The 14,274-nt window shown below is 39.9% G+C and overlaps 1 protein-coding gene across 1 annotated transcript; it reads left to right on the plus strand.

The window, feature by feature from the left end:
• Window positions 1-52: 52 nt before the first annotated feature.
• On the plus strand, window positions 53-12,123 carry LOC121959736 (TBC1 domain family member 10A-like). Its single transcript, XM_042509208.1, has 9 exons — window positions 53-677; window positions 2,502-2,601; window positions 3,247-3,354; window positions 3,740-3,846; window positions 3,947-4,061; window positions 5,154-5,219; window positions 5,814-6,003; window positions 7,423-7,577; window positions 7,781-12,123. Exons 1-9 carry the CDS (start codon window positions 499-501, stop codon window positions 8,177-8,179), a joined length of 1,419 nt encoding a protein of 472 aa, XP_042365142.1. The 5' UTR covers window positions 53-498; the 3' UTR covers window positions 8,180-12,123.
• The last annotated feature ends 2,151 nt before the right edge of the window (window positions 12,124-14,274 follow it).

Genomic DNA, 14,274 nt, shown 5'->3' on the forward strand with positions numbered 1-14,274 from the left:
TCAGATGGCAGTGTTGAGTTAAAGGATGCCATGAATGTTTTGTTTACCAATCTGCTGTAGCTTCTCTTCCTGATAGCAGCCAGCTAACCTACATTCCTGCTGACAGCGGAGGTTCTGCTTTAATAACATTAGGTGTGTGTCAGCTGACAGTTGTGATGCTAGCATGTTAGCTTCGGAGCTAGCGGGCAAATACTCTACTAATTTAGCGTTTTGAAAAAAAAACAGCTGCGTTTGCTTGTTAATACTTCAAGCCTTTTTTTGTTTGACCGGGACATTAATAAGCGTTATGTGACCAAAGCTAACATCATCGTTAAACAAACAATGTAACGCTTAGTTTCTTTTTATAGCGCTAGCGAGCTAGCAGCTAGGAGGCTAATTCACCTAGCAACCGCGGCTAGCTGCGGGAGTCTTCATGGAGAGCTTCAAAGCGTCAGTTGAGCTTTTAAGGTCGGTCGGAAGTTATGTGAACACACTGTAGACGAGGTAAATGTTGATCAAATGGCAAAAACGGAACAGGGCAATGGGGTTGACTTGCGGGGCAGCACAGAGAAGCTGACAGATAATGGTAATGGGACCTCGTATGGCTCTGACCCCGAGGTAAATGGTAGTGTCCCCGGGGAGAAACAGGTGGACAAGTATGGATTCACTGGAGGAGCACAGCAGCACTCCGGAGAGACGTAAGTGAAGTTTTTCTTAATTGTTCTTTTGCATTAATTGGATGAAATATTTGTTAAAATCTTCACATACTGCCACATCGTTTTAGGGTTTCTTCTTGTACTTAACATTAGTTCAAGACAGGTAAAGGTGAACAAAAGCAAGTGGGGTTTTTCGATACAGATTATTAGTACTCAGTACTTGAAACAGATTTTTGGAACTGATATGCATTCACAATAAAAATGAAAATATTTCTGTGGAAACTTACAATTTGTAATATAACACAAACACAAAACTTTGTGTAAATGCCTACAGCCAATGTTTAATCAAAACTGAAACTTTCAGTATCATATACAAGTTCCCAGCAACGTTTTTTTCCCCTTACAAAGTTAGGTGGACATTTAAATAAACAAATGAATGAATAAAAATACTTCCCGGATTTTTTACAAAGTAAAAAAGGAATACAAAGAATAGATCAAGTAAAAAGTTGGCTGTATTTCTTGTCACTGGGGCCTTTAAAGCAATGACATGTACTTGTGACCCCTTGGCCTTGTCACAGGTTAGATAAGGAAAAAGTCAAGGCAAAGCGAATTTGTTTATATGCATACAGAAATCTTGTCAGTTAAGAAGGGCTGGGCAAAATGAAGAACATCAAATGTTACAATGGTTTTGACCAAATACCTTGATATCTATGTTGTGACAATAATGACTGATATTTTGCTGTAATATTGGTGCTTTCAAAAAATATTTACGCAATAATTATGATAAATTATAGGGTCTTCAAAAAATCAATACTCAGTTACTAATCAGTACCAAAAATGAGTATTGGAAACAATACTTATTTGCAACAGTATCGATGCCAACAGTGCCTTCTTCGCCTCCTGGTGCACCAGCACACGCAGCACGTCCCCTCACTAGATTCTGAATACAATAAAATACAGAAACTGAAAAAAATCTTTTGTAACAATATTGGTTGTCTGGAAATGTTTAAATATTTGTATAAGTGTCTTCTAGTTAAACATTCGTGTATAGTACAGCTGCTGACTGTTTTCGTGGTCTCGGTGTGTAAGGAGGATAAAAAGCTTTTTTTTTTAGGCCCCTAGATTTTATTCTTTGTCATTTGGACCTGCATGATGTAGCAGTTTGTGTTCTCTGTCTGTGTTGTTTACACAGCTGATTTATTATTATTATTTTTCACATTGGTGATGACTTGTAAAAGACACTTGACTTGATTTTGACCAACTGGTGGCACTAGAAGAGCTGAGCAAACCAGGCAGCTTGGACTCATCCTCCACCATAAGATATTTCTTGGTGTCTTCTTCTAAAGACGGTCCCACTCATTCATCTGTAGACTCATTAGTTCAGCCAAGTCACTTTGGTATCAAGGGATTAGTGATTAACAACTTGTGAACTTTCTTTAGCTTTTTTATGCAAAAACATGTCAGTCAGCTCTGAAAATTTGTTTAAATTTGTTTGTGAAAATGAGCAGGCAGGAAAGTGTGTGCATATTAAAAAGACAGCTTCGATCTTCGGCAGGACTTTAGTGAAGTGACATATTGGTGTAAGTTTTGTGTAGGCGGTCTTAGGGAACTGAGCTAGGGGAAAGTTCTCCCAGAGCTTCCTGTTTTGCTTGTACTTTGCGGCTGATGGCAAGTGTTCCACTGTTATGTCTGAGGTTTGGTTTCCTGTGTGGACAAGGAAGAGATGAGCCACTATCCCGCCCCCTCTGAAGACAGGATTCTCCTGTCATAAGTAAAGGGAAGTGACACTGTGCAGTGTAGCTGTTGTCGGTCCACATGAAAATATTTGTTTGCTTTTATCAGTGACATTGTCTCCCATCTCCACAGTGCTGAAGAAATCCCCACTGAGGTGCTGAGGCAGCGGGAGGCAAAATGGCTAGAGATGCTCAACAACTGGGACAAATGGATGGCCAAAAAACACAAGAAGGTGTGCTTTATAAACTGTGAATTAAGTCTGACTTCACTTATTTCTCTCATTGTGAGGAAAATGTACACTTTGAAGGAGTTTATGCAGTGTGCGCTCGCTGTTTTGGAGCATGACATTGGTTGTTGTTGCAGTCTTTGAAATAGACTAAACAATATGATGTCATGACAAAAACTGAGCTAGAAAACACGCAATTATTCCGTCACCATACCAGGTTATTTAATCTTTGATGTTTGGGTGCACGTCATGTTGCAGTCTGCAGTATTTTGAACGCTGCAGCCCAGCTGGCACCAGATGTCAGTATGATGTCAGAGAGACGTTGGACTCTTACGTTGGACAGTCTATGAATTTCAATTAAAATTAGAATTGTAAAATTTTAGATCTTAAAAATATTTGATTGTCTAACAACTAGGTTTCCTGTTGTCATTGAAAACCCTGACAATTCATGGAATTTCACAATCATCTTCTCTAGGCCTGGAAAAGTCATGGATTTAGGAAAAATCACTGAAAGTCAGTATGTATGTATGTATGCAGTGTTAGTGGCAAACTAGGAGTATTTACAGCACTGTTTTTTGTTTTTTATGTCTGTGTTCCTTTCTCCTAAAGTTTCTTTCTCTTGCTTTCAACTGTGCATGTGTTGAATAACAGGTGAAAGAACGCTGTCAGAAGGGGACTCCTCCATCGCTGCGTGGCCGAGCCTGGCTCTACCTCACTGGGGGCAAAGTGAGGAGGGAGCAGAACCAGGGCAAATTTCAGGTCAGTCGTATGTTTATGGTTGTTGCTGTCATCAAGTTTTATGACTTAAAAACATGTTTGCTTTTTATGGCTTGGATTAATCACAGTCACTTAAAGTACTGGGGAGACTTTTGCAAAAACGAAATGGATGCAGAATGAAAATGGCTATTTGAAATTCAAGTGTTAACTACAAAGTGCCAAAACATTGTCTCAGTGTTTCAGTTTTAAGCACCCAAACTCCATGAGGGGCTGGATACTCTCAAAGTCCTTAATTTTCACTGAGGCTTTCGGATCCAGAATTGCATGCATAAAAATGCTATTAAAAAATGGATGAAAGTGGTAAAAGATTAAAAAAAATATAGGGATTAATGTTGCAAAAAAATGACACATTATGTCGTGTATTTAGGAACTGGACAGTCAGCCAGGAGATCCCAAATGGGTGGATATTATTGAGAGGGACCTCCATCGACAGTTCCCCTTCCATGAAATGTTTGCAGCGAGAGGAGGTCACGGGTAAGCACAGCTTTCTGAAGGCCTGTCACGATGTGCAGTGTTGTATAAATGTGGATTAGCATAGTTTCTGAATATCATTTATATGTGTTTATACATTCAGCCAGCAAGACCTGTTCCGTGTGCTGAAGGCTTACACTCTGCATCGTCCTGAAGAGGGTTACTGTCAAGCTCAGGCTCCCATCGCTGCTGTGCTTCTCATGCACATGCCAGCAGAGGTGAACATACACTCGCAATTCATCCTTCCAAAAAACTTTCTCTAATATGAAATAATGTATAGTTGATAATAGGGATGATGATGATTAGTTAATAATAAGAATTTTGAGCTGTGATTACTTAAAGTTGAAGAGTTAATCATCTTCACTGGTGGAAAGGATCAGCACACAGTCTGTTGCTGCCGTTACTCAGAACAGTCAGTTCAGCGTCTGCATGAACTAACATTTCAGCAGTGGCAAACATACCAGTGTGTGATTTTAGACAGCTTGTCAGCATCGTGGAATCAAGAGAGGCATGACAGGCGTAACATTAAACACAACAGTGCTGGCTTCTAGTGTGACATATAAGATGCATCGGCAGCGCTTTCTAAACAATAACAACATGGCATGGTATTAACATGGCAATAACAATCATTTACCGCCTCCGTTGTACGATGGCTGATCTCGTCCTCTGCTCGTAGGATAAGTAGCTCCGGCTCCTCATTGTTTTCCCATTTTGCAGACATTAAAAGCCATTTTTCTTCTCATTTGACTTGGCTGCTAACTGCGTTTTTAAAACTCCTGTGGATGCGGCGCACACATAACACGTTGTTGGAACATCACACCTTTACTGCCCATGGTCCCGTCCTGCCTGCTGTCTCTTTTACAGAGACACTATTTCAGTGCTGTTACTAACCTCCGTTGCCGGCTTAAAGATGTGACAAATCTCAGACAGACAAATCAAACAGACAGTGTAAAATGTTGCAGATGTAAAAGAGAGACCGAGAGTAAGGAGGCAGGAAGTGAAGCAATATGCTATGCACAGCTCTACAATGACATTGGATTTAACAATTTATTAATAGTAAAAAGATGAATACTAGTCACTTGTCAGTTAATGATTGATTACAGAGGATCGGCTATTGGTCACAAAAAAATTCAAAATTAGCACCCCTAGATGATGCTGGATACTCACAGCCCTAATGATGGGGTAAGAGTGTTTAAGAATGATATCTTTGCAAGAAATCGCTATAATTGTTCACTTAAGTTCACTTATGTTTTTCATTTGGCATTTTACCCTAATAAAAAACCTACTCTTGTTTTCTTTCTTTGTCCTAGGATGCATTCTGGTGTCTCGTTCAAATCTGTGAGAAATACCTTCCTGGTTACTACAGTACAGGGCTGGTAAGAGAAAACACACTGTCACATGATTTTAAAAAGAGGACTTTAACATCATAAGGAGAACTTGAGAGTGCGACCTGTGACAGGATTACATATTAACAGTGTTCAGCATGTCAATTATTATCTGAACCCTATAAATATTTCTAAAATAAATTTGTTGTTTATTGTAAGCAAAAATGCACTCATGTCCGTAGCAATGCCCAAGAAGACTGCAATCCTGTCACATTACAAGACTGAAACCTTGGATTTATTGATGTTTTTCAGAAATTACGCTGCTAAAGATTGATTTCCCACACAGTCTGTCTCAGTTTCTTAAAAAGCAACAATTGATTTAACACGCAAGACAGAAGTGTTTTGTCAGTAGACTTCAGTTTAGAGATGTTATACGTGGCTGGTGGTGGTGGTGTAAGATTTCTCAGCCAACGTTTCTCCAACTTGACACCGATTTGCTAACGGCCTAATGCCATGAGTTGGTGACCAGGCTGCAAGGACAAGATAATCAGAAAATCAGATTAAGCAAAGAGAAAGGTGTCTGTTCCTTCTCTCTATCGCTCTCTCTCTCTCTCCACTGACTCCTGTTCCTCGCCATCTCCACAGGAGGCGATCCAGCTGGATGGGGAGATCCTGTACGCCCTGCTGCGGCGGGTGTCTCCTGTGGCCTACCGTCACTTGAAGAAGCACAAGCTGGAGCCCATCCTGTACATGACAGAGTGGTTTATGTGCGCCTTCTCCCGTACTCTGCCGTGGGCCTCCGTGTTGCGCGTCTGGGACATGTTTCTCTGTGAGGGTGAGGCCCTACACTCGTGAAATATTCACTGATTTGTTGTTAAAGACATGAAAAAACATAAAAAGTGTTTTCCCCTGACATGACAAGTCACACTCACAGAGATTACATCATGAATTAGAGGTAGGCAATATGCCCCAAATCTTCTATCATAATATATGTAATTAAACATGACAGGAAGGGTTTATATCACAATACAGTAATTGTTTTGTCAATTCAGTTCAGAAATGGTTTAAGATAGAGCTTGACTGCTGTTTGATTTAAAAACAAACATAAAATAAATAAGCTGATAGCCAATCGATCAGCTGATAAAACCCCCACCCAATTCCATGGCAAAAAAATTGAAGTGGGAACTGAACATCAGACTCAAAGTAATTAATAAATAAAACTGGAACTGAACATCAAACTTTCTGTTGATAAATCTAGGAGGGGGTGATTTTTATTTTTGAGTTATTATATTTCCGTAGTCTTGTATATTTCTGTGTCTTGTATTGGAAATATGTAGTTTAATTACTTTTTAGTATTTTGCAGATGGTATTTGCTAGGGCCAAAAAAATGAATAAAATGTTCAATCTGACTCTTCAAATCAAGGTTATTTAACCCTACTCAAAATACTCATTTTTTTTACTCATACACTATCATTATAATTAATAAATTGTAAAAAGAAAAAAAAAGCAGGTCAAAATCTAGTATATGGCTGGATCTTGTATGAAATGCTGGAGGGCTTTTAATTTGAAATGGGAAATTGTGGCATAAAATCAGTCACAAATTGCAAACTTCTGATTCAGCGCTAAAAGGCTGGACCCTCTGTTGTGGTCCAGCAAATCAATGAATGTAAAAACATTTTTAAATGAAAAACAATACACTAGGGTAGAAACGATATTGCCAAAACTCTACGAATGGACACATCTCTACCGTTGCACATTATACACCCTCATCTCACCCAAGCCTGCTATGGGTAAATGTTTATCATAATGTGTTTCATTAGCTAGAAATAGAAGTGAAAATATTCCTTTGAGCCTATAGACAGCAGCTGTGTTTGCACAGGTGGAATCGAGGATCATTTTACAGGTGAAACACCAGAGTTAAATACACAAAAGCAGTATTTAATTTTCCTCCAGGCCCTGTCATGTGCTTATTACCCTCCTGTTTAATTTACATGTAAAACACCAAAGCATAAAGCAGCACAGCACTTGTTGTTTTAGTTGAGGCTGAAAAAAATATGAGAATATGTTTGAAATAGTTCACCAGGCTGCAAAATTGTTGCACCAAATCCAGGTAGCAACACCATATTTTTCTGAATCTCTTCTTAAATCGATTGGTCCTCAGCCGTTATGTGCAGCTCTCAGATGGTCTGCTTTCTAAAGTGTAAGTACAGCTGGTGCTCTAACTGCATGTTGTCTGATGTGATGCTGTTCTCAGGAGTAAAGATCCTGTTTCGAGTGGGCCTGGTTCTCCTGAAATGCATGTTGGGATCCCAAGAAAAACTGAAGTCCTGTCAAGGTCTTTATGAAACAATGGAGCTGTTGCGAGCCATACACCCACAGTACATGAGAGAAGGCTTCTTGGTGCATGAGGTAGTTATACTCTTCATGGTTGTTGTCTGTATTATCCATTTTTATTGTTTTGACCTTACTGCACACACTCTTTCTCTTTGACTTTGCCCTCCTGTTGTTGTGCTAGCAACAATATATAAAGACTTAACCTGTCATGTGCTGGAATACTTGAACCAAAACATCCAGGCATTACTCACGTGATTCATTCTCCGCTTGTGTTTCAGATTATCGAGTTAGAGGTGTCTGAGAAAGACATCGAGAAGGAGCACCATGCTCAGCTGCGGCGCTGGAAGGAGACTCACGGAGATCTGCACTGCAAGTCCCCTCCCAGGATGCACGGCGCCAAGGCTATCATGGCTGCCGAGCCGCCCAGTCGACAAGACCTGAAGCAGAGGCCCACCATCATTGTGGAGTCTCCCCTGGCACCCCAGACAGATGGCGTGAGAGCAGTGGACGCCAAAGATCGTGGAAAGACTAAAAAGGGGAAACAGAAGGAGACAATCCTACCGCCACAGGAGACTGTAAGCCTTCCGACCAGTGACCCCTCACCTCTCATCAAACACATCGCTGTACAAGGGTCCAAAGAGAGTCTGAGCAGTGCAGAGCACGACACTTACCTGTAGCGGGGTAAGTTTAACCAGTTCACTAACATAAATCCTTCCACACAGCTGTCACTAACTCACTAACATGTCACCGTTGTCAAACATGACAAACTTTCCATGACTTAGTGTGTCTGTAGTAGTCGTGACAGGTTTTAGTAAAATGGCTCAATTAAGGGAAAATGTAATCGAATTTTCAAAGCTGGCAAAATACCTTTACTCAGACTACCATGTAGTCACTGTAATACCTTAAAACATTGTCTCTGTCATTGCTTTTATTAAGCATGTTATTGCTTTGAACTAAGTACAGTCATTGAAATTTTGCATGAAAAATATATTAAATCAGAAATTAGAAATTGCCAAGGAGCAACAACAGATGGCGACTGTGTGCCCCTTTTCACACGTCTGTGAGGTTTTAAGGCCCAGACACACCAAACTGACATCAAAGAACTGGTGATGACCAAGGCCGACTGCGTCTCTGCCAAAAAGTTGCACGTGAATACACTGTAAAGACGACAGCCTGTGGCCATCTAGCATGTATGTTCTGCGCCTGTGGAAGCGGAAATAACTCTCCATACCAGCAGGCGGTGGTAGTCCGTATTTGTCATGCGAAAAGAGAAGCCATAAGACTGACAGGTCACATTCAAGATGCTAGTTAGTAAGTTAGCACATTTACAATACAATCTGATGTTGGTAAACCAATGGATATTACCCGTGTGCTAGCAAACAATAACACAAACAAAGACTAGCTGCCTGCAAGCTAGCTACTAGCTGCCAGGCTTTTTACACATATTTCGACATATTTTATTTATTTTTTTTTTTTAAAAAGTTTAAATTATAATTAAGCATAAGTTCAACCAAAAAAATGAAAAAAATGTTGGTTTTCAGTGCTTTAGGGGCCATTGTAACTGCTAATAATTATAATACCATATACTGGTATACTGTGAAACTGGTATTTTCTGAGACAGTTGTCGTACCATAAAAATCTTATATCTTTGCAACCCTACCCACGCCATCTCGACTTTAGGCGTTTGGTTTCCTCACTTCCATTTCTCTTCTTGTGCTTAGAGTAGACTGCCAATAAGAGTGGTTTCGTTCACTGACAGGATTCGCCATCTCTGATACAGATTCAACACACTGAATCAGTCAAAAAGCCATCAAGTGCCGGTGAGTGCAAACGGTGCAAAACACACCACAAAAACTATGGCGACAGACGCTGATAGACGGCCGACCGACAGCTTGGCGTGTCAGGACCCTTAGCCCGGGAGCCATCAGAGCTACTAACTTCATATGACTGAACATCAGGGGATTAAAAAAAAGCTAACTCACTGATAACAGCTGCTGCAGTTATTTACCTCTTAATTTTTTTGTTATAAATGAAGTCTGATTTTGTCTTAATTGATGAGATCTTTCCCAGAGCACTTTGCCTTCATAGTCTTCCTCTTTGCCTTCGTTAGTCACTACGTTGCCAACGCACAGGTATTTATCCTGCTTTGCTAGACTGGCACTATTTTGCAGACACACAGTTTATCAGTGTGTCTGTTAAAGGAATACTAAACCAACAAAATGGCCATTTATATATCCGCAACAACAACAAAACAATATTGAAACATCTGTTTACAAACTTTCAAACTGGTGCAGTATATAATAAAAAGTCTCATGTATCCAGCCGCATGCTCAGTGCTCCCAAAACACATTGCATTTCCTTGCCTTCAGGCCCTTCCTGACCGTAACTAAAAGTGAAACATACCTGTGCTTTTACTTTTAGTTCTGGTCAGAAAGGACCGAAGACAAGGCGATGCAGCGTGTTTTGGCAGCACTGATTATATGACTGGATACATGAGACTTGCATTACACCGCGCAAGTTGTGTAAGAGCTTGTAAACAGATGATTTGACATAGTTTTGCTTTTTTTAAACGTGGTTCCCATTTACTTTAATTAATCAACAATATTTGCCGTTGGATTCTTTGTCCACCATGCAAGAAAAATGTTTTCACCAGGAATTCAAGGTAACACTGCATGAATAACTGATATGTAAATGGTAATTTTGTGTGTCAAGTATTTTTTTTACGCACAGTCACTTGACTGTTATGCTGCATACAGTTTGTCTTTGCTCTTGTTGAACACTTGAGGGCGCCCTGAGTTTATCTCACCGCCTCAGCAGTGACCAGCAGAAGTCTTTGTGAGAGCAAAAAAATGACACAATGAAGGAAGATGTGTACAGGGACATTTTTGCCACCAAGCCAAAGATTTGTAGTGCATATTTTTAAGGTATATGTTGTCTGAGAAGTTTATTCAATCATATTGTGATACAGTATTTGGGAGAGGATGAGGTTTATATTTATGTCATGAACGAGATATGTTAAAATTCCATTTTGAAGAACGCTAATACAAAGCTGTTTTTTTTCAGTCATGCTGAAAGGTTTGTGGGGGCTTAGATTTAAAGTTATCTAACGTTACTATAAAAGAAAAAGACGAAATTAGAGACTATTTCTCTGCAACCTCAGAATCTAAACACCAGTCCAAATCCTTAAAATGCTTTTTTTTCCCCAGATTATATTTTTATTTGTTTATAAAGTATGTGCTATTGCTCATTTTATCTGAAATGTTTTAATGAAGAAATTGTTTGGAAAAAAAAAACTCATTATGAATTTTGAAGGAATCGACATTTAACTCCTAGTCCAGGAAATCCTCTATTAGCAGTTACATGTGTAACCGTACATCAGATTATTTGCTGTAGTTTTTATAATGGAAAATGATTGTGGGCATATGTTGATTTTTAAACACTGTGGAGATCTGATTTTTTAAGTACATGCTACGGGTTTGTTTTCTGATGATTAGGAAGCACTGTTTACCTGCAATGTCTTATGAAGTTTTTAATGTTTCGATTTGAAAAACGTTTGAATTTGTAGCAAGGACAGATCAAATTTAACCAGCATGCATCTGTAGTGGGAGCACTGTCATGTAGATGGAGCTATTGAGCTTCATCCAGGGATTCAAACGATTCAGTTCTCTCAGTCATCCTGAGGGATACGGGATATACAGGATGCAGTTCAGCATCTTTAAACTTTATGTTGAGTTTTTAAAGAGACCAGTTCAAAATCCTTCAAAACTATATATTTAGGATGTTGAGAAACTTCATATTTCTTAATCATTTCAGCTTTTATGATTAAAGAGACCATTGCTGAAGCCTTGGGCTTGTAAATGTGCAACTGAGGCCTAGTCCACACCAAGACAGGTATTTTTGTAAATGCAGCTTGTGTTTACATGTTTTGGCTGCACTTTGTCCCCATGCAAATTGTGTTTCATATCACTAAAAACAACTTCATGTAAAACTCTGTACAGGGTGAAGATTTTCAGGAATTCACTTATCAGTGTTGACGTATAGATGAAGAAAACTGAGTTTGGGATTAGTAATGTCATAATGTGCCACTATTTTTTTGTAAAGCATCACAAGTGAGGCGGCATTTAGTGCAATGGTGAACGTGACCAAAATAGTGCTGGTTCTTATATTGCTAACAGGACTTCTTTCACTTTTTTGAGGAACAGAGGCACCAGGATACACCACAGAGGTCGCTGCTCCAGGTAGCCTTCTGATAGTAATGTTAAGTTTTTTTTTTTTTGTTTGTTTGTTTGTTTGTTTGTTTTTTTAAGGCTTTTGATTGGATCTTCTTCATCTTTCCATGGTTTTAGGGTCACGATTATATTGCCGCCTTTTCGTTTGACATTGTCTTGTCAGTGCTTTAGTGGTATTTCTGTGTTTTCATTTTTTTTAAATGAAGGAGGAAAAAAAATGCTGTTTACAAAAATACCATGTCCATGTGGACTTAGTCTTATCCTGCTGTTTTTATCAGTTTATAGTGCTTTATTTCTGATCTGGTGGATCATTTGATTTAGAATCAAATACTCATAGCTACAACTTGTTTTATACCAAATCACATTTAAATCAATAAAATTTTAAAATTTTGGCTTTTGCAGATATGTCATGTTTTTCCATTTTATTCCAAATCCTGCTTCTTGTACCTACATTTGATATGAAACAAAAGAAAACGAGACAAGAGAAAGAAGTGCCTCACAGACTGGACTGAACAAGTAGGATCTCAATACACCCTGTGTTATCATTCAGCGCCCTCACACCCGCCCTCCCTCGCCCGCGCAGCAGCACACTTCCTCGGACACCTGTTTCTCCGGCTCTTTCAGCTCTTTTAGGAATTTGCATCTCAAATGGGGCGAATTCCCACAGCACCGTCCAGAGCGCCTCACCCAGCCATTTGCCTTTGGTCTCTGAAAGGCATCTTCTGCGTGCATACAGGCCTTCTTCTTCTTCTTCTTCTTCTTCTTCTTCTTCTTCTTCTTCTTCTTCTAACTGCTTCTGCTTATTTTAAGTGGAGCCGTTTTCCGTCATTAAATAATACACTTGGTGTTAAAGATGAACACCCAATAACCCATGACATGATTGAGATTTTTTTATCCTCCTCATGCCACATTCCCGAGTTTCCCTTCACAGCAGCTTTTTCTATTTCTGTGAAACATTTTCGGGCTCTTGCCTGATGCCTGTCATTAGAGCATTTTTGCATTTCGGGCTCCTCTCATCATCTCTTTTGTGCCTTTTTGCTATCTGTAAACAATGCAAGCTTCTCACCCCAACTCCACCCTTCACCTCAATCAAATCCCACCCGACCCTACCGGACCCCGCCCCACCCCCCGCAGTTTTTCTCTGCCTGTGCTGGTGCTCAAACGTTCGTAAGATCTGAGCCTAGACCGAATAGGGTGTAATGGGAGACTGGCTTTATGGCTGCTAGTCTGCAGAGGAGGAGATGTGACCCAGACGTGCCTCCATAACCGCACTCTCAGAAAAGAGAGAGCAGTGTTTGTGGCTTTCATAGTACACAAGCTTGTTGCTAGGGCAGCGTTGTATACAAGAATAACTTAAAACGCTCAATCAAGTCAGTTTTAATGCTCCGAGCATTCGTACCTTTAAAAGTTCAGTCATGAAGGTACGCATGTTAATGTGCATTTTTCCTTTTTATCCCAACTTGTAGCGGTCATCCCAGTCCATGCTGCTGCTGACGTTCAGATTGAAAATAGTCTGTGTTTAAAAAAGTCTCGAGGGCTATGTTGGTGTGGACGTGTTGCTACAAGTACTGGTGAGAAGATGAAACATGATCTTGGTAGTCCAGTTTGCGTGATACACTTCATCCATGAGCTTTAAGTCTCGTCAGAAGCACTTTATGATACTGTGAGACAGGATTTTTCCCCTCTGGAAAGCTGTCGCAGCAGCGACCATTTAATCCTCCATCTCGATGACCGCAAGCTTCACCTTACAAAGTAATCCACCAGGAAAGTGCTTTTGCACATATTTGAATTGCCAGTACAGTCCATTGGATTGCTTTGTCATTGGATGGTGTTGCATTGTGTTGCAGCAAAAGTTGACCCATTTGGGGTGGCATTATGGCTAAGCTAACCATGCAACATCCCCAATTTGAATCCAAACTTTATTACATCTTTCTCTGCCTATTTTCACGTCATCTCTCCACTGTCACTACTTCCAACTAAAGCCGCTTTTCCATTGGACAACACCAAAAAAAACCAATCTCTGGCTTTTGTCATTAGTGGGAAAGGTCACTACTGGCATTCATTCCCGGAACAAATGAGGTAGTCACAGGTATTTATCGGCTCCAGCTCCAAGTCCGTACATACATGGACCCATACACTGTGCAGGTTGGATTTTTTTGGTTGTTGTTGTTCGAGGAAGACTGTCTTCTCTGCCTCTGAGCTAACCCTGACTTAGCTAACCTCTAACCCTGACTTCCTTACCCTAACCAATCCCAGAAACCACCTGCTGCCACAAATTCCCTTTATCTCCATCCAAGCAGCACCCAAACTTCATTCCAAATTAGTCAAAACAGAGTTCAGCTCTGGTCTACTGGTAGTGGGAAAGAAAGCCGCCTATCACCTTTTTAAGCATTTTTTTTTAAAAATATAAAACATTGCATATACATGCAAAATTTGGTGGAAAATGGGTAGAATATATAGAATATATATATATATATATATATATATATATATATATACAGTGGTGTCATTGCAGTGACTGCTATTGTTGGACCTGTCCCTGC

Source organism: Plectropomus leopardus, chromosome 20, assembly GCF_008729295.1.
Source record: "Plectropomus leopardus isolate mb chromosome 20, YSFRI_Pleo_2.0, whole genome shotgun sequence".
Lineage (NCBI taxonomy): Eukaryota > Metazoa > Chordata > Actinopteri > Perciformes > Serranidae > Plectropomus > Plectropomus leopardus.

Bases quoted from the DNA above. Each gene is read 5' to 3' on its own strand.
- LOC121959736 (XM_042509208.1), top strand. From the start codon at position 499: ATGGCAAAAACGGAACAGGGCAATGGGGTTGACTTGCGGGGCAGCACA. The intron at 678-2,501 runs GTAAGTGAAGTT...CCATCTCCACAG, and splicing joins CAGCAGCACTCCGGAGAGAC to TGCTGAAGAAATCCCCACTG. The intron at 7,578-7,780 runs GTAGTTATACTC...CTTGTGTTTCAG, and splicing joins AAGGCTTCTTGGTGCATGAG to ATTATCGAGTTAGAGGTGTC.